The 22979-nt window shown below is 60.4% G+C and overlaps 1 protein-coding gene across 2 annotated transcripts in view; it reads left to right on the plus strand.

Annotated features, from left to right (window-relative positions):
• Nucleotides 1-20495, plus strand: part of CMIP (c-Maf inducing protein) — a 205374-nt gene extending 184879 nt beyond the window's left edge. For both annotated transcript variants that reach the window (XM_069552532.1, XM_069552533.1), the window contains 11 exons: nt 5591-5656; nt 6844-6870; nt 7162-7210; nt 9912-10019; nt 12666-12782; nt 13862-14002; nt 14318-14365; nt 15379-15525; nt 16247-16352; nt 16854-16924; nt 18542-20495. In XM_069552532.1, the coding sequence (XP_069408633.1) occupies nt 5591-5656; nt 6844-6870; nt 7162-7210; nt 9912-10019; nt 12666-12782; nt 13862-14002; nt 14318-14365; nt 15379-15525; nt 16247-16352; nt 16854-16924; nt 18542-18595 (934 nt within the window). In that variant the 3' untranslated portion in view covers nt 18596-20495. The remainder of the gene's footprint in view (nt 1-5590; nt 5657-6843; nt 6871-7161; nt 7211-9911; nt 10020-12665; nt 12783-13861; nt 14003-14317; nt 14366-15378; nt 15526-16246; nt 16353-16853; nt 16925-18541) is intronic.
• Nucleotides 20496-22979: the final 2484 nt, after the last annotated feature.

Consider the following 22979-nt stretch of genomic DNA (forward strand, 5'->3'; position numbering starts at 1 on the left):
GGGGGTTACTATACTTTCAGTAACAACAACAACTGTATTTCCTCTATTTTAAGGTACTGTTGGGACTGAGACACATCATCACTTTGGGAGGGGGAAAAAAATTTATGGGATTCAGTGCAGACTCAGTTTGCAAGAAACGTGCATCTGAGAATTGAGGAAGTGCGCCCATAGGACTTAGTCTGATGTGTTCTCAGAGCCTCGGTTTTCTCATCTGTAAAGTGGGTGTTTTCCTCAGAGGGAGGAATCTTGGACTTGGTGAGAGTAGACTGCTGTGATCAATAGGATGGCTCGCTAGATGAGAGTCGTGTGTCGACAATGAAAGAACAGAGGCTCTCGTGTGAAATTGAGGGGTCTTTCCAGCACATTGTGGGGTCCAGAGAAGCTCTGCCCAGAGCCAGGGGTCAGCCTGGCAGACCACATCCACAAGGAGCAGGCACCTCTCCATCCTGAGAGAATGGGCGAGGGTCCTATTTAGTGGTCTGCCTGCCAGAGGGCCTGCAAACCGTTAGAGTCTGACACCTTCAGAAAGGAACATAGGCCACAATCAGCTCCCTGGAGACTCGTGCAAAGGAGGAGCCCAGCACAGGTCAGGGCTGACGCTGAAATCATCATGGTGTGAGGGCCAGGCTGGGTGGGACGATGGGAAGAACGTGCCCTTGGGAGTCAGACAGACCAGCTTTGGCTTCTAGTCGTCTGGAGTCCAGCTCTTAAGCTGCTGGGCGCGTGTGTGCAGTTCACACATTTATGTGTCCATCTCTATGCATTCTTCCATCAAACACTGAGTGCACACCCAGAGGGGCCAGGTTCTGTGCTAAATGCCAGGGCCCCTTTGCTCGAAGCCTCTGAGTCCCAGTAGTGCCAAGTGCTGGAAGCAGCGGCGTCCCCCGCCCGGTGGGGTGGAGCGTGGGAACCTCTAGGCACAAGTGCGACGGCAGGCCGAGGGATGCCCTTCTGTCCAGGAAGAGAAAAGCTTCTGTCGCGAGCACTAGATGGGCACGTTGCCCATTTTCTCATCAGCTCGAATCTGCCTGCCTCCTTGTTACTTTTGCAAACACCTGGATTTTGAAAGAGGCCTCAATGGGCTGGGGGTCAGTTGGAAGATGCCTCACCCCCTGGGGCCCCTAGGGGAAATGCAGATGGGCTTGGGGTGGTTCTAGTGACCGAGAAACATAGTGATCAGAATGTAGAAGGCAGGCGTGGGGGACACGGCCCAGGGCAGCCCTGCTCGGTGAAGGACTTGCTCGGCCAGACGTGTCGGACGGCACAGCTCTGCAGAGGGGAAGCAGCAAGGGTCTGGTGCAAGGAAGCGGGGAGACTGGAGACCCTGGCAGATAGGAATGGCTGAAATGGCCTCTGGCAGGCTGAGAGATGGAGAGGGGGGCTGTAACAGGCGAGGCTCCAGGATGAAGCCAGTCTGATGAGGCTCTGGGGTGCAGTGGACTGGAGCCCAGCCAGCATCCTCTGTCTTCATGAGGGTCCCGTGCCCCAGATGAGACCACTACCAGCTCACCCTCCACCAGCCACTGTCCTCCCAGTGGGACTCAGGATTGCGAGCTGGGTTCCCTGGGAGGGCGGGGGTGGAAGGATCACCTCCTTGGTTGCACATCAGTCCACATCTAACTGATGAGATGCTTTAGGGCTGTGAGTCTGCCCCTCTGGGCCTTGGTTTCCCAGTTGTGAACTAAGGATGGTCCTCCTGGGCAGTGCGTTCCGGCCCCCAGGGCTGCCTTGAGCATTCAGTGAATTCCTGCGTGCCTCGTGTTCGCCACAGCACCTGGCACCTGCAGCCTTGTGGCAAGGACGGGTACCCGGTCCCCACAGTCAGCATCTCTGTGCGTGGGCCTCTGGCGAGGGTTCTGTGTGTGAGCAGTGTACGTGTTCGAGTAGGTGGACCCATCTGTTGGGAACCTTGCAGATACAAGTCCCTGGGGCTCCTGGCCGCTCGGCAGAGTCCAGACGCTCCCTGCCGCGCTCAAGAGCCGTGGATCCGCCCGCAGCCCGGGAAGGGGTGATGGGGCCGAGGGCAGGGCTCTGCCAGGCCACCGGCCGCAGAGACAGCGGCCGCTTGCTTCTCACCGTGGAGTTTAATCCCCGGCCAGCCGGCTGGCCTGTTGCGGGAGCAGATAGTTGTGCGGGTGACGGCAGAAGCAGGGCAGGGCGCGCCCTCGACGCAGCCTCCTGGCACCCTGGCCTGCCTCACCCCAGGCGCCCTGCTCACGGTCCTCCAGGAAGGCCCTGGATCTCCCGCCGATCCCTCAGGCCTCGCTCTGCCCTCGTTTGCCCCCGCCACCCCAGAGGCCCTGTGAGGACCCCACCCCCAGCCCAGGGAGCCACCCTCCAGGGTGTGGCTTCAAGAGACCGGGGTTCGGGTCGGACGCCGCGCACAGGCTGCCACCAGGGCTGGGCCTGCCTGACCCAGACCTGTGTGCCGGGGACCGGCTTCTGAGAGGCTCGTGTGGCCCCAGCGCCTCTGGCTGGGATGTCTCCCCAGGCCCCTCGTCCGGGGGTGGTGCAGAGCCCCAGTTTCGCGGCACCAGGTGAGCTGGGCCACAGATCTCTCCTGCCAGGTCAGGGCAATCACCCACGCCCTCAGAGGCACCCCACCCTCACGTCCTGCAACCCCGCCTCCCCGGCCCAGCTTGACCCTGGCGCTACCCACCCGCCACCGCGCCGCGCCCGTGAAAGGAAGTCCTTGGTCACGTCGGTGCTGAGCCCCTCGTGGAGCAGCGCGGGGCTGGGGGCCTGGGTCTCCTGCTCAGAGGGCCTCATTCAAGTGCAGCTTCTCCCTCGTCAGCTCCGCGACCTGCAGCAGGCATCCTGGCCTCTCTGGGCCTGTCCCGCCTCCGTAAGCAGGGCTTAGGGGAATCCATGCATGCTGTTTGGCCCCCAGGGCGCACCAGAGGCCTTGAGGATGCTTAAGGGCCCCTGGTCTGCCCTCGCCTCCTCCCTGAGCCCGGGGAGGCCTGGCTGTCCTGTGCTTCCCGGGCTGGGCTCAGTCCTCCCAGCCTGGCCGGCAGCTCTCCCTGCCCCCCTGGCAGGCCGGCCTGGCCTGTCAGCCTTGAGGTCGGCTGGCCTGGCTCTCAGGGTGCTGGCGACAGGCGCCCTGCTGACCACGGGGGCCCCACCCCCATCCCGTGGGCCTGGCCAGACCCCAGCTCCGCGACCCGGCCGTGGCCCGACACTGCCACTGGAGCCTCCAGACTGGTGCTGCTGGGTGTTTGGAGCAGGTCCAGGAGCCAGCCACAGACTCGTTGCTGGGCAGGGCCGTGGCCAGGAAGGAAGTCTGTCTGCCCACCACCCTGTCCTTCGCCCTTGGTTCTCCTCCTGGTCCTGCCTGAGCTGCCATGCTAGACTGGGCACCCACTTCCACCCAGACCCCAGCCCAGCTGCCCACTGGGTGCCAGGCAACGCACGCTGTTCACCGAGCAGTGCTGTGGACGTCCCCTTCGGTTCAGGAGTGAGCCCCGGGCCAGGCAGACCCCACCCGGGAGCCCGGCAGGCACCCACGGCCCTGGCCCAACCCCGGTTCTGGGCCTCTGACACCCACTCTGGTTTGTGGTTGTTGTTCAGCTGCCCCGTCGTGTCCGACTCTTTGCGACCCCATGGACTGCAGCACGCCCAGCCTCCCTGTCCCTCACTATCTCTTGGAGCTTGCCCAAGTCCATGTCCACTCTGATTATGGAGGATTTAAACATTGCTTAGAATTTTGTGTATTTAGCAACCTTTCAACACTGAGCGTTTTTTATCATCTTTCTTAAAGCACAAGAAAAACTAGTCCGTGCCCCTTTTTAAGAACGGGAATGGGCCTGCCTCTGCAGATGGAAACAGCCGGAGTGCAGACTCAGGAGCCATGTGACCTTGGGCCTGTGCTCACCGAGACTCAGTCTTCTTGGCTGTAGGATGGGGAGCTCACCGGGTACCCTGGAGAAACGCAGGTCTGATCCACACATGTGCCTGGAATAGCCTCTGGCTTGTGACGGGCGCTGTCTACAGCATTTGCACCGATTATTCTTAAATTTGTCTGGAAACCTTGAGTGAGTCAGAGACATGTGGGGGCGGGGAGTGGGTTCAGAGGGAGATGAGGCGCCTACCAAAATCGGCGACGGCAGGTCTGAGGTCAGAGGGGTTTCCATGTCCTGACGGGGGCTCCCTGAGGCCAGCACCCCCCATCCCAGGCAGCGGACACCCAGTCTTGCCACTGGAGTCTGAGGGCCTGGCTGGGTGTCCTTGCTCCCAGCCTCCCAGCTGCCTGAACTCGGCCGAGCCAGGAGGCATTCCAGGCCTCACTTCCTCACCTGGAGGGCAGGTGTGATCCTCCTGTCCTCAGGAACCTGTCCTGGGGACTCAGAGAGCCAGGCCAAGCTCATGGCCTGGTAAAGGGCTCAGTAAACCTCAGCTGGGCCCACCCCGAAGACTTATCTCAGGCCCACAAGCCTTTTTGGGAATCCTTTCCCGTGCATCCGGGGCTTGCGTTTTTCCTTGGCATACTCCAGCGTGTGTGCCGGGCACCAAAGGCTGCCGCATCATCGCCTCTTTATGTGGAGGAAGGAGGGCTGGGAGCACTCCCGACCCAGGGGTTATCTAAACCGTGCTGGGTGGAAAGATCTTCCTCCTTTTTTGGGAATAAAGTACAGGCAGCACATGGCATATAAACAGATAAACTGTATGCCGAGAGCACAGTTAGGGGAAATGTTGAGAAAGCCCCTTGGGGTGGGGAACAGGAAGGCCCATCTCCGGGAAAGAGGATTGAGAAACTGAATTCTGGGAATTCCCAGGGGTAGGATCTGCGCTACCTCTGCCAGAGGCCCAGGTTCAACCCCTGGTTGGGGAAGTAAGATCCCACAGGCTGTGGTGTGCAGCAAAAAAAAAAAAAAAAAAACCATTGAATTCATTGAATTCTATACACAACGGAGTCCTGGGGCCATAGGACCAAGAATTAGGTCTGGGGCCTGGGGCCACCCTCTGCCTAGGCCAGGCTCTCACAGAGACCCAGGGGCTAATAAACAAGGAAAGTGCATTTTCTCTCATTTCCGGGGGGGCTGGCAGTCTGGAATCAAGGTGTGGGGGCTGTTGGTTTTGTCTGAGGCCTCTCTGCTCGGCTGGGAGGTCTCCCCTCTGTGTGTTATGTGTCCTGAGCTCTGCTTATGGGGACATTGGTCGGGTTGAATCAGGGCCCGCCCCAGTGACCCCGGTTTTACCTTGCTCTCATCTTTGAAGGCCCCACCTCCGTAAAGCTACCGTCCGGGGCCTTGGGGTTAGGCCTTCAATGTGTGAATGCAGGGGCATGTTCCAGCCCGCAGCTGAATGGTGGTCTGGGAGCTGGGTACAGCTGAATGGAGTCCGGGAGCTGGGGGGCCAGCCCCTTCGGTGGCCGCGGCCAAGTCTCTGGACAGGCTTGACAGGCCCCGCCGCCACGTTGCAGATAGCGTGTGCTTGTCCCTCAGGGTCCCTGGGAGCCGAGGTGACTGAGAAGAGTCAGGGCCATGTGGTCCCTGCCCGACTCTCACCCCGTCTCCCACCCTCAGTGATGACGCACCATTAACCTCCCCGGGTTCAGACCAGGCCTGACCGTCACCCCTTCTCTTTCTAGGTCGGACTACGATGACTGGAGACCGTCCCTGGCCAGCCTGCTCCAACCCATTCCATTCCCCAAAGAGTGAGTCCCCCACACGCCCCGGGAACCTTTGGCCTAAGAGAACCACCTCCAGCATCCACCTTGGCCTTAGTGGGGGCAACTGATCAGGTCGTGCGATGCACCTGGGGACACCTCAGATGACAGAGGGAGGCGGAAGTGTTGGTCCTCGGCCGTGGGACCCAGGGAATGTTCATACCCCCACCCCGAGAAATGGGAACACCGCCTCACTGCATGGTTGGATGGCTTCACTGGGCCACGAATACAAAGCTCTCTGCACTGGCCTTCAGGCCGTCAAGTTAGTGATGCTTACGGAGCATCAGGTGGAGCTGGGCGCCTGCCCCTCCTGTCTCTGAGGACCAGAGTGAAGATAACGCGGGTAGGACCGCTCCGTCTGGGGTACAGCCAGATGCTGAACGCTCCCTTGTTATCCCCAAGACGGTGATCTCTCTCCACAGTGAGCTGGGCCAGAAATGGACCCTTTGGTCTCTCTGGATGGTACTCATCCCGATACTGAATTTATCTGGGGGAAGAGGGAGAAAGCTGTCTGATGGATAATGGCCTGAGGAGAAGGCTCTGTCTCCATAACCAGGGCCTAAAATGCCTGCAGGCCTCTGTTTTGATAGAGGCGAAGCAGCGGGCCCCAGGAGGCCGCCACAAGCCCTCTGCTGAGCCTATTAACAAGGCCGTGTTTATGAAATGCGGCCCTCCAAGGGGACATTACCCTCCATAATCGCCCCATTTGTCGGCCTGGCTGGTCCCTGGAGCCCCCAGGATGTGCGACCGGAGAAATCCGACTCCCGAGGGCAGTGGCGTCATGGGCTGCAGCCCTGGCCCCGCGGCCCAGGGGACGCACCCAACAGTGAGCCATGATGCAACTCTGCCTGGGAGCGGTCCCCGGCCGCCGCTGTGATGCGAGCCGGTAATTAGCGCCGCCGTGCCTTGATGGTGGAGCGATTAACAAACACACCTGGGTCCCTGGTGCCCACGTGCAGACACGCTCACGTGCACCACGCTGAGCACTGCTCCTGTTCACTGGGGCGGGCCCCGGGCGCTCAGCCTGTTCCCCTTGTGACCACGTCCTGTTGAGTCAGGACACGATGTCCGTGCCTGGGACCAGGCCTACCGTCCCCAGAGGCAGGCCTGCAGGCCACCGTGCTGTCCTCGTGATCGCCCCGCTCACTGCAGTCTTCCCTTTGTTTCTGTTCCAGAGCTCTCGCACACGAGAAGTTCACCAAGTAAGTATCCGGGCAAAACCCGTTACCCTCTTCCGGGACGCCCGTCCCCTATCCTGCGAGCGTCCCCTAGCGACCAGCTGTCCTTGCGGCCAGTCCCCCACATGTGCGTCCGGGGAGGCGAGGATGGCGCCCCCTGGAAGTTCTCCTGAGACACGTGTCCCTCCAGGCCTGCCCAGGCGTCTCCTGGTGCTGCCAGCTGAGCTGGCACCCCACCCCATCCTCAGGCCCCCGTCCCGGTCCGCCCCAGCCAGGACCCCGGGCACGACCCTGTCCCCACCCCGTCTCTTTCAGGGAACTGAAGTACGTGATTCAGAGGTTCGCTGAAGACCCTCGACAAGAGGTGAGGCCGCTCTACCCCTGGCGGGCACGCTGTCCCAGCTGCAGCACGGCGCCCGTGGCTCTGCTGGCGCCTCCCTGGCCCCCTCGGGCATCCCGACAGTTCACACGGGCCCCCTCCCCTGCCGCTGCTCAGACACAGCCCCTGCCCCGCGTGTCTGAGCCCGGCCTGTGATGCCAGAGTTCTACGGTAAACGTGGGCTCACGAGAGGTATTTCCCAGCGGCAGTTTCTCCTTGGAGTACAGGCCTCGCTTTAGAGCCAGGCTGGCACCAGGGCTCCTAACCGCGTCTGAGATCACAGCACATCCTCTCTGCCGTGCTGAGGATCAGCGGGCCAGGGACGACACTGCGCTGGGATCTTCCCCGGGCACAGTGGCTGAGGGCCACTCCAAGGGGCCGCTCCCTGCCTGCAGCAGGTAGCCTTCAAGGGGGGCGAAGCCTTGCAGCCCAGGGCCCCTGTGTGTGAACGGGACTCGGAGCGGGCTGGGCGCCCACCCCAGCCATGTTCCCATCACACCAGCGTAAGGGCAACAGCCAGCCTTCGTGAGGGGCTCACCCTGCGTCGTGCACACACACTTTCTTGTTTAATCCTCACGGCAGCCCTACGAGTAGGTGCTTTTATCACTGCTATTTTGCACCAGAATCACCCTCCTTTCAGAGTTGAGAAAACTGGGGCTGCCTGCCCAGGGTCACAAGACGGGTGCCCTGGCCGGGACGGGAACCGCACCACGGGAGTCGGGCTCCGGAGCCTGTGTAGGACCCAGCCCTGCATCGCGCACGCTAGGCGAGGGGGAGAGGGGCTACAGGGGGCCGCCCCGGGGAGCTCAGGCCCCTTCTCTGCACGTGGAGTCGGGGACATGAAGGGGCTGGCTCCCGGGCAGGGACAGAGGGGGACCCAGGCACCCCCAGCAGAGCCGGAGGATAAGAAAGGCAGAGGAGGAGGGGGTTATTCTCAGTGGGGCCAAGGCCACGCTTTAAAGCCTTGTTCTGGAAGGATCCGGAAAGACCTAGTTCTAAAGCACCACTGTGTGTGGTAGTCTCTCAGTCGCGTCCGACTCTGTGTGACCCCATGGACTGTAGCCTGCCAGGCTCCTCTGTCCATGGGATTCTCCAGGCAAGAATACTGGAGTGGGCTGCCATTGCCTTCTCCAAAAACAGTCCTTAGGCACAAAGCAATAGATGGAGCTTCTGAGAGTCCGGGTCCCAGAGATGTCGTCCACCGCTCTTAAACCTGAGCCATTCCCTGCTGGAGGCAGAGTCTGAGTTCTCCCGGAAAGGGAGGCTTTATTTCAAACCGACTTTGATGTTGATGAATGAAAGTGGTGCCAGCTGCTTCCCAGAGCGGAGCCGCGGCCCAAGTGCCGGGAGCGGCATCTCCCAGGCGGGGTTGCCCCGCGAGGACACGGCCTGCAGCAGGCCCCCACCCCGCCTCACCTCCCACTGCTGTCGCCTCCCCCGGCTCTCCTCCCCTCTCCCCTCCTCACCGCCTCTCTCCCCCACGCCCCTCCGCCCTCCTTGTGCTCGCCCTCTCTCCCCTCTCCTCCCACCTTCTCCATCTCAGATGGAGCCAGTGGCTGTTTTCTTATAAATCATTGGCTGGATCTGCTGCACAGAGTTCCGTACTCTGGATCTCTCGTTTCTTTGAAGTAGCTCAGTTGACGTTCGGAGGGGAAATCAAAGCCTGGCCGCCCCTGCATGCTGTTTACTTGTGCGGGGGTTGTAATCAGTGGACTGTCTGTGAGCAAGTGGCTCTTGGCAGCAGGTCGGCCTTCACTCCTGAGGGAAGTGATGGGGCTGTCGCCTCACTCTCTGCTGAGGACAGGGAGGAGGAGGAAGAGCACAGGCCTTTGTCTGTCTCTCTCTCTGCAGTTACACTGGGGCCAGGGTGGATGTGGGGTTCCTCCCACATACGCACACGTGTTTGCACACACGCACGCGCCCACAGGCAGACACACGGCACTCTGGGAAGGGAGCTGACAGCCGTGGAGAGAGCTGGGGGCATTGAGATTGCCTATGCTCTGCACAGACCATGTTTCCTGAAAGAGGGTGTCAGGGTCCCGGGGCGGGGGGGGCGGTCAGTGGGGCAGAGCTGACGCCAGAGGATGGCGCCCATGAGGGTGGAGCAGGGGAGAGGCTGACCCCCAGGGTTGGAGGGACAGATGCCCCACAAATGAGGGTGAGGGATGTGGGGAGCGGACACCACAGTAGTGAGGGGCGGGCTGGAGGTTCCGAGAGAAAGGAGAGCAGAGTGCAAGAGGGGGAACCTGGAGACACGGGCGGGGGACCAAGGCCCAGACAGGAGGGAAAAGCAGCTTCCCCATCAGAGGCATAGGAGAACGCTGTGGAGGTCCCTTCTCCCCTCTGCCCCAGCTTCAATGGGGCTTCAGACTGGGCGAGTCCGGCTTTATTCAATGAAGACTGGCTTCATTCTGGGCGACTAGACAAGCCTGGGCCTGGCCGTCCATCTCTAGGAGCTGGTGGCAGATGGCTGGAGTTCCCCCTGTGTGTGGTCATCAGTTTTTCCTTAAAGGCCTTTCCTGGAATTTAGGAGAAGGCTGGGCGTGTCCGGGCTAAACCAGGTTGAGCAGGTTCCTTAAGCATGAGCGTGGGGCTCGTCCAGGCCTTGGGTGTTGGCATGTGTGGATCGTGGGCCCCCGTTGCTGTGGGTGCTCAGGACTGACCGAGCGTGTCTCCTCTGCCACAGGTCCACTCGTGCCTGCTGAGCGTGCGAGCCGGCAAGGACGGCTGGTTTCAGCTCTACAGCCCTGGAGGGGTGGCCTGCGACGATGACGGGGAGCTGTTCGCCAGCATGGTATGTGGGGTGCAGAGGGCACCAGAGCTCTGTGTGGGCGCTGGGTTCACCCCTTCTAAGCAGTGAGAGAGCTGCCCCGTGCCCGCTGGGGCCTGCCCTGAAATTTCCAGGCCAAAAGGATGCTGGTGATGAAGGTGGTGATGGTGACACCAGCCCCGAGTGTCACCTTCCCATGTCTCACCCGAGTGGGCACTGAGCCAGAGGCCCCCCCCAGAAACGTGAGGAGGGACACTTCCTGTCGCCCCATTTTAGAGTCGAGGCATTAACTGCTCAAGCTAGTGGGTTCACTCTGCACTCCAGCACTGTGTAGGTTGAGGGGACCAAGCACTTGCTGGTGCAGGGGCCCCAGAAGCAGGTCCACCCGCTCATCTCATCCTTCCACTGAGAAGTCAAGGTCAGATGAGCAGCCCAGCTTGGAGATGACGGCTCTAGAGGCCACCAAACCAGCAAGCACACCCTTTGGCGGCTTCCCCTTTCCCCCACACAGGGGCCAGCACCCCACCTGACCACGCACTGTCTTTCTTCATCTTCAGGGCAACCCATTCCCTTAACTGCTTCTATGCTGACAAGCACAGAGAGGTGCAGGGGCGTGCCGAGGTCGCACAGGCCTCTGGCCTCCACGACCCTCCCTGCGCTGGGCCCACGCTGTCCGGAGCCGCCCTCCTTCCATAGCGGAGGGAGCTCAGATGCCCCTTCCCCAGGGCAGACGCCCTCCAGGCAGTCGGTGCTCTCGCCGAGCCTGCTTCCTGACACAGCTAGCTCTGTTCCACCATCACACCTGTCCCAGAGCGTGAGAAGGCACAAGCCTAGGCCAGCTGTGGCTAAGGTCACTGCCCTGCCCCGCGCTAGCCTGATGACCTTGGACCAGTATCTTCCCTCTCCAGCCTTCAGTGTCCTCGTCTGTGAAATGGGGGTCGTAGTCCCGGCGTCTTGGGATTACTGTGGTTATGGCGACACTAGATGCGAGGCGCCTGGCGCTCCGTCAGCACGCACAAGTGACGGCTGTGGTTCCTCTCGTCTCTGCTGGGTAGCCGGTTCAGCAGGGTGAGCAGCTTGTCATGCCCTCTGCAGTGAACTTAGGGTGGTGTTTGCGCTGTGACAACAGACCCCAGCGCTGCCTCTGGGTCCTTGCTTGGAAAAGGGCTTATTTTTAGGTTCCTTTTCTTACGCGCTCACTCACCACTCCCCATCACCTGCTGCCTGGAGGCCCCCTTCAGAGTGTCCTGTGCATCCTGGAAATTGCCGGCCTTGCTTGCCTGCACCACCTCTCTCTCACTTCTCCTGGGCTCCTCTGATGTCACAGTGTCACCATGGCAACGTTTCATGGTGTGCCACCCCCCACCTCAGTGCAGTGACTGTGAACGAGAGAAGCCGGGAGCTGGCAGCTCCCCAGCCTGAGAGATCGCATTTGTGAGCCAGAATTGTTAATGATGGCGCGGAAAAGGGTCTGTGTGGGGAAGGAAGCAGACGGCCCCTGGATGGCGGTGCAGCGTTGCCATGGAGACACGTGGCACAGACGCCATCCCCTGGATGCAGCTGCCGCTTCCAGCCGTGGAAGGGCACCTGCTCCCCTGTGAAGTCGGGATGAGCTAACCAGGTGGCTGGGGACCCTCGGCCCCGAGCCCCGCCCGCAGGTGCACTGGACAGAAACCGATCTCTGTGCTGGAGGGCAGTGGGTTTACAGCGTCATGATACCTGCAGGTACACAGCGGAGTGAGTCAGTCACACGTGTACACAGATCCACTCTTCTTAAGAGTCTTTTCTCAACTAGGCCATTACAGAGTACTGAGCATAGAGTTCCCTGTGCTACACAGCAGGTCCTTACTCGTTAGCTGTTTCGTGTACAGCGGTGTCAGTCCCAATATCCCAGTTTACCCCCCGCCCCGACCCTTTCCTGCCAGTAACGGTTTGTTTTCTACATCGGTAACTCCTGTTTCGTATGTAAGTTCATTTGTACCCCTCCTGCTTATTAGAGTCCACATATACACGATATCACAGGATGTTTGTCTTTCTTCACCTGACTTACTTCACTCAGTATGACAATCTCTAGGTCCATCCAAGAAACACAGTTTTCTTAACAGCTGTCCCGCACATAACCCAGATGGAGCAGAATTTACCTGTTCCTGGATTTCTGGGGCAGGGGCCTTCGGGGCCTCACAGGGCACTGGGGACGAGGAGACAGGGCTCCACCTGTCCCCTGCCCCACGTGTGCAGCCGGGCCCTGTGCACCCTGAGCATGGGCCTCCAAAAGTTCCTGCTAGGCTTGACTGCCTAGAACTCAGGGGCCCAGATGTCTCTGTAATTGCTCACTCCCCGCTGGCCCCCAGCCCACTCCCTTCTGCATCTGTGGTCTGACTCTGCGTCCCTCCTAGGAGTGGACCCTGCAGGGTGTGTCCTTCTGGGACTGGCTGACCTCAGGCAGCGCAGTGACCGCAAGGTTCATCCCGGTGGGAGCCTGTGTCAGAGAGAGATCCTCTGAGCCCCTGGGGAGGGTCTGGTGATGGTTTCAGGTCTGGTGTCCAGACAGGATGTGGGGTGCGTCTGGTCATTATCTTCCGGCCTCACAGTCTTTGGGCCACAGGCAGGCACTGCGGGGCACAGCCTGTGGCGGTCACGGCCCCTCACCTGGCCTGTGTCTCCTCACAGGTGCACATCCTCATGGGCTCCTGTTACAAGACCAAAAAATTCCTGCTCTCCCTGGCGGAGAACAAGCTGGGACCGTGCATGCTCCTGGCGCTGAGGGGGAACCAGACCATGGTGGAGGTGAGGAGCCGGCCCCATGCCCTGGCCAGGTGGTTGACTCTCCCGGGCCCTCCTTGCTGACGGAGCACCTTCCAGGAGCTTCCAGGCGCCCAGAGCTACTGCAGGAGCTGGGCCACAGCAGCAGGCGAGGCAGCCCTCCCGAGCTTGGCGGGGCAGGAGGCCTCCATCAAGCTGTCTCCTCATCCCACGCTCATTAACGCGTGACCGTCTGTCGGTCTCAGGGATGGAGCAGGTTTCTGTTCTGTCCTGCCTTTTGCTGCAGAACAGACCACCTCCAAGCAGGGGCTCCAAACAGCGATGCTCATCTGTTTTGCTCCTGGGTCTTCAGACAGTTGGGCTCCGCCAACTGCTTCTCACTGTGGTCTCTCATGGGGTGGCGGTGGATGGGGGCGGGCGGGCTGAGTCTTCCCGAGGCTGTCCCCTCTGCATGCCCAGTGTCGTCCTGAGGGGACTCAGTCCACAGAGACACAGCAGCTAGAGCTCCCAGGCCACTGTCGGCACCGTAGCCCTGGCCTTAACCTGCCCACTCACCAGCCCCGGCCCTCGGTCACCTCTCTGTCCCCCAGAGCCCCCAGCAGCCTGGGGCTCCTGAGCTACTGTCCAGGGAGACCAGGCAGAAGCCACGTCTCTCCTCCGGCCTCCGCCTCAGAGTCAGGCGGCGTCACCTTCTAGCCACTGGAAGGGAGTCAGCAAGGCCGGACCCAGGGGCAAGGACAGGAGTTAGACTTCACCTGTTGGCCGGGAGGGCATCAAGCAATCAGACCTAGGGGAGAGAGCCTGGTCTGTCTCTTGGCTCCCCCAGCCCCTGAGCCCAGCCGCATCGTGCATGCCGTGTTGGCCAGGTGCTGCCGGCACGCCCGTGACACGCAGTGGGTGCCGGGGCAGGCGATGCCCCAGCATCACGCAGAGGGCAGGGGGGAGGACGACCTCCGATCGCAGGGCGCCCCTACCCCGGCCCTGCGCACGCGCGCGAGGCTCTCGCGGCGCTCAGGACAGGCGAGGGTTGGGCCGCGCAGCCTTTGCAGGGCAGCCCTGCCCGGGGTCCCGGGTGGCGGTGACGCGCCTCCCGGTCTCGGCAGATCCTGTGCCTGATGCTGGAGTACAACATCATCGACAACAACGACACGCAGCTGCAGATCATCTCGACCCTGGAGAGCACGGGCGCGGGGAAGCGCATGTACGAGCAGCTGTGCGACCGGCAGCGGGAGCTGAAGGAGCTGGTGAGCGCGCCCTGGGCCCGCCCGCCGCGGCCTCTGCCGCCGACCCGCTAATGTCCCAGCGCCCAGCGGCGGCTGGGCTGGCCGCCCCTCTTCCTTCAGGGGCTCTCACCATCTCAGTTCCCTGTGTTTCTTGGAATCAGCCCTCTGATAAACCGCCTGCACTCGGGCCTGGCCTCGGGGTCCTCCCTGAGATCAAGACCATCGTGTTGTCAGCCACTGCTGCCCTGAGAGGTGTTAGCTGCAGGGAGGGGGGCGGGGGTCCAGGGTGAACACTCAGGGAAAAGTGGGTTGTAACCAGCTGCCTTCTGTTTGCAGCAAAGGAAAGGCGGGCCCACCAGGCTAACACTGCCCTCCAAGTCCACAGTGAGTTGGTCTCCTGGGGGCTGGGTGGAGGGAAGAAGGTGGGCTAGCCCTCCCTGGGGTAGGGGGTCACAGCAGGCAGCCTCTCTTGATGGGGAGAGGTGAACAGGGACTCAGTGGTGCTTCACAAGCCAGCTTTTGGCGGCTAGAACTGCTGCAGGAAACCAAACGTGATAAAGATTATTGTTACTATGTTACCAGTTATGTATAATAGCACAGCTGATAGCTCACATAGGTTGTGCGCTCATGTGTCAGATTCTGCGCGAATAGTTCATTTTATCTTGACACTAAGCCTGTCAGGTCAGTGCCTCTTCCTTCCCCATTTTACAAGGTCTTCAGGGATCTTGGTTCTTCCTGTCCTGCTGCTCCCCTGTCCTTGGCACATAGCTTCCACTTCACAGTCCAAAGGAGCTGCTCAAGCTCCAGCCATCTAATCTCCATTCAAGCCAGGAGGAAGAGGCAAAGAAGAACACGCCCCTTCCCTTTATGGACCTTCCTGGACGTTCCAATGGACACACCTGCTTATATACCATTGTCTGGGTTTAGCACATGGCCCCACCTGGCTAGGACGTGAGCCTTAATTCAGGGCAACCAGTTGGCATCTAGCACTCAAGGATTCTATCGCAAAGATGGAAGGGACCCTCAGCAACCTCAGCATCTAGTGCTCACATACTCGCTGATTCCCACAGGCCTTAGTGTTGAGGGGACCTCAGTGTTTGCAGGTGGGGAATGGGCACAAGCCTGGGAAAGAGAGAGGGTCAGACACACACACACACACACACACACACACACACACACACACTCTGTGGGAGGGACATGGCCTCGGAACCCCCAGTGGTGGCTCAGGGTGAGACTCAGCGCTCCTAAGGCTTTCTCCAGCCAGGCAGCTGCCACCTGCAGAGGTGTGGAGGCAGTCCCCCGCCCCCGCTCCCCACTTGGTCCCCACCCACTGGCCCATGCCGTCCCCCCAGTTGAGCCCTTCGTGAGGCCCCGCCTGCCCATTCACCCACCTGCAGGACGCCGACTTGGCTCGTTTGCTGAGCTCTGGCTCCTTCGGAAACCTGGAGAACCTCAGTTTGGCCTTCACCAACGTAACCAGTGCCTGCGCTGAGCACCTCATCAAACTGCCTTCTCTCAAGCAGCTAAACCTGTGGTCCACTCAGGTACGCACGGCCTGTCCACTGCGCCCTCCTCCGTGCCTGCCCTGCACCCCTGCCCCAGGCCTGCCCCGCACCATCCTCCATGGCCAGCCTTCTGCCCAGGACCCATGGGTCCAGCCGCTTGATCCCCACCCCCCTCTGCAGCCCAGCACCCATGCCCCCCCAGGGTCCCAGGCCAGAGGAGGGCTAGGCCCCGTGAAGCCCAGTGGCCCATCTCACAGTCGGAGCTGCCGAGGCCCAGAGCAGGGACGTGCCGGGCAGAGCCTGGGGGAGCTGACGCAGGTCTCAGGCCCCTGCCCGGGGGGGCTGCAGGCAGCCCGTGGGTCTCCTCCGGGTGATGTGAACATGCGGCACGCAGCGCGCTCTGTCCTGCCTGCACCAATCCGGCTCTTAAGCACTTACTCACCAGCACGTGTGCTCACCACGCCCCCGTGAGGTGCAGGGCTCCCCCATCCCAATGGTAGCCACAAGTTGCTGGGTTCACAGCCCCCCTTGACAGACAGCAACACCGACTCTGGTGGGGGAGTGGGGCCTTTGTTGGGGCCACGGCACCAGCAGACCCGGCCTGATGTGAACCCAGGTCAGGGAGGTGGGGTCTCCGAAACGAATGAGAGCAGCCTCAGGCCTGGGCTGGGTCCTGGCCGCTTCCTCGACCGCTGCCCCAGCCCGAGGTGCCTGGGGGTGGCCTGAGGCAGGCCCCCTTCTGAGGGTGTCTCTCCCGCAGTTCGGAGACGCCGGCCTGCGGCTCCTGTCGGAACACCTCACGATGCTCCAGGTGCTGAACCTGTGCGAGACGCCCGTCACCGACGCTGGCCTGCTGGCCCTCAGCTGTGAGTCCATACGCCCATCCCCTCAGGCCCTTCTCTGTCCCCATGGCACACGGGGCACCTCGCTGAGCACCTCCAGGCCAGGAGCACAGCAGGGGGCTCTCCCTGCCCCCGTGGAGCTGATGTCGTTGAGGACAGGAAACGTGTGCGAGGCCCAGCCCGAGGAGCGGGGTCACCGCGGGGTCCCTTTGGGCCGGTCCACAGTGGGCAGCAACCTCTGTGGACACTGGGGCACAGGCAGTGGAGGGCCGCGGCAGTGACGGCAGCAGGGCAGGCCCCAAGAGCTGGGAGGGAATGCGGGCCCGATTCAGATCAGCTCCTGCCTGAAACAGACCTCGGTACCTCGCAGCCCCCAGATGCTCCCCTGAATCCCCACTCCCCAGCTCCGTCTCCTAAACAGAAGCCTCGGCAGCTCAGCCCCCAGCTTTTCCATCCCGTACCTCCAGCTACCCCTGGCAGGGTCTCACTGACCTGACGACTGTCTGTCTGTCCATTCCCATATAGCCATGAAGAGTCTCTGCAGCTTAAACATGAACAGCACCAAGCTCTCTGCGGACACCTATGAAGACCTGAAGGTAATCCCTTCTTGCTCTTTCTTCCTGCCTTTGCACGTGCAAAGGTCCTGAGGTGGAGAGGGTCAGCATGAACCGGCTCTGCAGTAGACATGACTAGAAGCGAGAGAACAGCTTGGGGCCAGACTGCATCAGCCCTTACATGTTGTGGCAGGACCCTAGATTTCATCTGAGTTCAGTAGGAAGCTTGCAGAGGCTCCGAGAAGGGCAGTGCATTGTGCTAAAAGCTTGTTTCTGGCTGTTAGTGGAAAAGGAGGATTCTGAGAGAGAGTACAAGCGAGGGTAGCACCACGGAGAAGGTTTGCAGGACTGGGGCTGTCACACGGGCGAGAGCTGGGGCCGGCCCGCCGGGCTAGGCTGGCAGCTTAAAGCTGGGGAAAGACAGAATCTGAGTGGTAGAAGGCAGACACATTTGTTTGTTAAAGAAAGCATGTCTCATCAGAACTGGAGGCTCCCAGGCCTAGCGCCCTGGGGAGGAAGGGCTGGGCCAGGAGACACAGTGCCATGAGTGCACCAGCCCCTGGGCATCCCGGAAGCCCACCTCCAATGTGGCCCCCTGCCCCCCAGCTCAGTCAGACCCGCAGCCCAGGGCTCAGTCACTGGCAAAGCCTCCAGATGGCCTTGGAGCACCCACTGTGTGCCAGGCCCATGCTGAGAACGGGGGCAAGGAGGTGCGGCCAGTTTACCTCTATCCAGGAGAGAGCTCAGACCCAGCGGACAGACACGCACAGCAAACTGAGGGAGGTCAGGGCTCGGGAGCCAGCAGGGAGGGGACCACCTGCTCTGTTCACTGGGCCGAAGGAGCCTACACAGAAAGGAGGGGTTAGAGGTGAGCCTGCCAGGCAGGCCAATGTGCGGGAAGCTGGGGAGACAGGATGTAAAGGCAGGAGACAGCAGCCTCTCTGTACAGCGAAGGCTTGCCAAAAAAAAAAAAAGTCAGCTGTTTGTTTATACAAGAAGGCAGAGCAGGACGGCGTCTGGGTGGTAGGTGTGGGGAGCAGGAAGCCGCTCAGAGGAGCTGCAGGCACGACTGTGTAGTCCAGGGACGCAGCCCGTAGGGGAGCCTGAGTGCGAAGGCTCTCTGCCCACCCCCAGGAGCCTGTAACCTGGGGACCCGCCTCCATTCTCCCCGCCCAACTCCCGACAGCCCTGAGGACACACAGTCCACAGGCAAGTGATAACAAGTCTGTGTGCTGAGCAGGCAGTATGGCCACACACAGGGCGTGCTGCGTTTAGTCCCTCACCCCACCTGGACACAGCTGCACCTGGAGTCCCTCCACAGAGGAGGAATTCCGCTCTAGAGGCCCAGACTCTGCCCACTGGTACGTAGCCTGCAAGTGGCAGCGGAGGGCACGCACCCCAGGCTTCCCAGCCCCAGAGCTAGTGGTTTGAAGCCCCTCTGGGGTGTGGACGTGGACTCCCCGGCAGCTGTCACCTGCTTTCTCTGGGGCTGGCCACATCCCCCCCGCTGGGTTCTCCCCAAGGTCTCCCAGCTCTGGGCTTCAGAGCCCACAACAGTGGCAAAGTGGGGAGAGCTCAGTGGGAACGGTAGTCACTGGTACAGGTGGAGCTCCGCACCACCAGGTTCTGGAACAGACCGGATCCTTCTTGCTCCCCCAGGCTAAGCTGCCCAACCTGAAGGAGGTGGACGTCCGCTACACGGAAGCCTGGTGAAGCTCCCGTCGGCAGGAAGCAGTTTGCAACCGCAACTCACAACTCCTGACTAATAGCCGTAGAGCAGCGGGTCTTGGGGGCCCACCCCCGTCCTGGCTGTGAGATAGATGGGGGAGTCTTTCTGGGGGCAGAGGGCGGAGGGGGGAGGGGGGGAGGGGGGGTCCGTAAGCACGCCCAGCCCCCGCCTGATTCTTTTAGCTTCATAATCGGAAACCTTGACCTGATCTAAAACGGACTTCGTAGCAACCGGAGGAGTGGCAGTGGGTCGGGGAGAGGGTGGGGGTGGGGGGCTTGGGGAAGGGGGACCCTCTGTGGATTTTCTTTGCCTTTGTGTTCAATGCCGCGTGGGAACAGTCAAGTCCGACCCCACATCACGTGACCCCGCTGGGCCCAGAGGCCGAGGAAGGACCTGTCCTCCGAGGCCCGCCGAGAACTCGCCCCGCCATCGCCATCGGACAAGACCCTGTCCCGTCACCCCACCGTCCTGTGTCCTCGCCATTGCTATGCAAAGTGATTCTTGTTGTACATAAGATTTAAATAACGCGCCTATTTAAGAAACGTTGACAAATTGCAGGTCTGGGACCTGCCTGTTATTTATGAAGTCTTTGACCCGCCCGCCCGCCCGCCTGCCCGCCGGCCGCCCCTGGCGTGTAGTACTGTACAAACCAGTCAGCTGGTAGTGGTAGTATTCTTGTTATTTTTTTAAAGGAAACAGACGGAAAAGAAAAAAAAAAAAAAAAAGAACCTCCTTGGAAAATTAATTGCTTTTTTTGTAATGGATTCTGTCCGCTAATGCTCTCTTGTCCGTCCGTCCCTCTGCCCGCCACGCCACCGTGCATTTCGATTCCAGAAGTCTCCAGTTTCCTCACGGGGTTGGGGTCAGACTGGGGGAGGAAAAGTGGGGTCCCCACATTGTCGTTTCGCTCCTCTAAGGCCCCAGTTTCCTCTTGGCCCCCTTTTACACATCTAGAGGGGTGGGGTGCTAACCTGTTCTCCCGTCGTCCCATAAGAGAGCTGCCCCCACCCCCTCCCCTGGAGCACGCCCGTCTCTGGTGGCCTCTGCTGTCCCCCTCCCGACTGAGACTCTGCCACCCGTGGCCTCCCCGCCGTCCTGTGCCTCCTGTGGTCCCTCATGCATGCCCGCCTCTCTGCATGGTCTCTCGGGAGAAGAGAGACGTCTCCTCCACCGGCCTGACTGCCCACCCCACCCCACGAGTGTGACCACTGCAACGCAGACTCCCTCCTGCCCTTCTCTGTCCCCCGACCTGCCCCAAAGACACGCCCACCTCCGTTTCTTTTATAAGCAAGCCCTCACTGTACAGAACAGCCCTCATGGTTTACTTGGGGTCCCCTCTCCCCCGAGCCCCATCTTCTGTTGGTTTAGCACAAATACCCCTCTCTCAGCACCTCCAGACCTAACCCCCAGTCAATGTAATTGTTTTATATATATTTAATCTTATTCAATGGAAACCATGCTTTTGTCGTTTTATACTTTGCTAGGTAGACTTTATTACCCCCCCCCACTATGCCCTCATTTTTTTAAAAAAGGAAAAAAAAAAAGAAATTGGGTTTCAGTCTTAATTCCTTTTCTGTGCCAGGTTTGATTTCGTGCGTGCGTGTGAATGTGTTCCGTTCCGTGTTTTGTTTTTGTTGTTGTTGTTTTCTGTTGTTTGGTTTTATTTGCTCCCCTCTGGTCCCATACTTACAGCACTCTGGTGCAGGAAGAAGCAGAAGCAAAAAAATAAAAAAATCTAAAAAGAAAAAAAAAAGAAGAGCCGAGACATGCCACCTTTACCCTTCGCACTGTTGCTTTTCCTGATGGTTAATACTACTGTCACGTAGCTGTGTTCAGAGATGTGAAAAACTTTCAGGCAAAAATAAACTGTAAGTGACTCATTGACATCTGGCCTTTCTGTGTGGCTTGGAGGGGGCCTGGCGTGGGGACAGGAAGGGCCAAGACCTAGGCCAAGAGTTGGGGGGCTCACAGCAGGGCCTCTATACCCTGTGTCCAGGGCTCCTCACCCTGGCACACTTGGGAGCCAGTGGGGCCACCCTGGGCATCAAACCCAGACCCCCAACCGCTGCCCAATGGATTCTAGGAGCACCCACCCCCACCCCAGCATATAGAACAACCGAAAATGTCTCCAGAGGGTGCCTAGCGCCCCTGGGGGACAGTCACCCCAGCAGAGAGCCTGGCTGTCCACTTGTGCCACAGGACCCCTGGGGAAGCTCCAGCCCAGCGAGGTGCCTGGGAAAATGCAGGGCCTGGGCTGGGGCCCCAGGCTCTGCATTTTTGAGGAGCTCTGGGCGACATGGATGCTTCCACCCACCCTCCTCTGTCCCCTAACCCCCTACACCATCTTCCAAGCCCCGAGGACACTGCCTTGCCGCACACTTGCTCTCACTTCCCAAGGCCGCTGCAGCTGACCCCACTCAGCTGACCCGCAGGACACCCTCCAGCAGATCAGGGAAAGCGGGTGCCCTGCGGGAAGCTCACGACAGCCCTGGACGGGTGGGGCCGGCGGGCGCGCTTCGGGAGCTCCGGTCCTCAGGCCAGATGGGCCGGTTGTCACGAAGGCCAGCTGCAGGCCGGGACGCAGGGCTGCGAGGCACCGCAACCCGCCGCCTTCCCGCCCAGCAGAGGCCCTGGCTCAGCAGGCACTCATCACCTGGCAGACGAAAGGGAGGACCCTGCCGGCGACCGGCCTCAGCCCTCTGCTATCACCTCGGCTCCTCTGGCTGAGCGGGGAGCGTGCAGACTACCAGGCGGAGGCAGGGCCGGGGAGAGGGTGTTTCCTCCCCGCTGCTGTTCTGTCAGGAGCATCCTCTTCCCTGAGCTTTGATTCCAGCTCCCAGCACAAACCCCACCTTCCACCTTGGCCTGGCAGGATCTGCGGGGGTCCCAGGAGCCTCACTTGCTTCAACCCCACCCGTCCACGTGCCTGAGAGTGCTCGACCCCGCCCACCCACGTGACTCTCAGCTCTTAACTCCGCCCACCCACATGCCTCACACCCCCTGAACTGGAAGGCCCTCCGCTTGCGGAAACTGAGTTACACGGTGTCTTCCCCTTGTCCCGCTGGCCTGCACGTGGAGGCAGCCCCTGCTGCAAGTCCCCGGACCTCAGTATCCCTTGTCAGGTCTCCAACTGTAGCCCTGCCCCGCACCCCCACCCCAGGAGTTGGCCCTTCCTCACACTTCGCACAGCCCGCCAGAGTGGGCCTTCTGTTTCACGCCAAGACCCTGCTTTCCTCCACCAACACACAGGCAACCCCCGCAGCTGATGTGAGTGCCCCAACTAAGAGCCCAGTGGAGCGCTGGGCCCTTGAGATGGGGAGGGACGTTCATCAGGAGATTTCAGGGCAAATCCTGAATTAGGGACCGGGAGAAACACTCCAAAGAGTGGCTGTTGGATTAGTGAGAGCTGAACTCTGTGGTCCACAGGTCAGCTTGATGCCCCGCTCACAGTGACTGCTCCAGAGTGCGCTGTCTTCCAGTCACTTAGGCTACAGTGTGAATGGTACACCCTGGAGTCGTGCCAAGTGGGAACCTGGTTGGTATTTGTGCCTGCCAGACTGCTTTAAAGTTAAGCTGTGCTAGAAGTTTCTCTGAAGGCCCGCAGGGAAGGGGATCAGAGAGCCTTGGAAAAGGGCCTGGCTTCATTCATTCACTCAGGCATTCAACCATTCTTTGTTGAGCACCTGCTTCTAGGAGGTGCTAGCAGGTTCCAGACAACATGCTAGAAGGAGCAAGAAACGTGGCCCTTGCCCTTTGGGGCCCCATGACCTGGAGCATGCTGGCGAGGAGTCAGATTGCGTTGATATCGTGTGGCAATGGCAGTGACAGGAAGCTATGGCAGGCACAGAAGGTGACAGCTAACCCAAGCTTTGGAAGCCGGGAGGGCTTCCTGGAGGAGGTGGCATTGTTGACAGTGAAGAATGAGGACATATGTCAAGTCATCAGAGAGGAAAGGGGAGTGTGCAAAGACTGGAGTGGGATCTGTGTTGGGAACTGCAGATGGAGAGTGTGGCGGAGTGAGGGGGGACACAGGAGGGACTGTTAGTGTTGGGGCTGAATTGTGTCCCTTAAAAAAGAGATATTGAGGGGGAAGGGGACAAAAAAAAAGAGATGTTGAAGTCCTAACCAACCCCTGCCCCCAGTACCTAAGAGTAGGACTGTATTTGGAAACAAGGTATTCCAATATGACTGGTGTCCCTGTAGAAAGGGGAAGTTTGGACCCAGAAGTAGACATGCACAGCGGGACATCTACCGGATGAGACCGGCACATGGAGAGGGCCATGTGAGGATGAGGCAGAGACGGGAGTGAGGCCTTCTCCACAGCAAGCCCCCAGAAGCTGGGGGGAGAGGCCTGCAGCAGACCCTGCC

This window comes from Ovis canadensis, chromosome 14 (genome assembly GCF_042477335.2).
Source record: "Ovis canadensis isolate MfBH-ARS-UI-01 breed Bighorn chromosome 14, ARS-UI_OviCan_v2, whole genome shotgun sequence".
Classification (NCBI taxonomy): domain Eukaryota; kingdom Metazoa; phylum Chordata; class Mammalia; order Artiodactyla; family Bovidae; genus Ovis; species Ovis canadensis.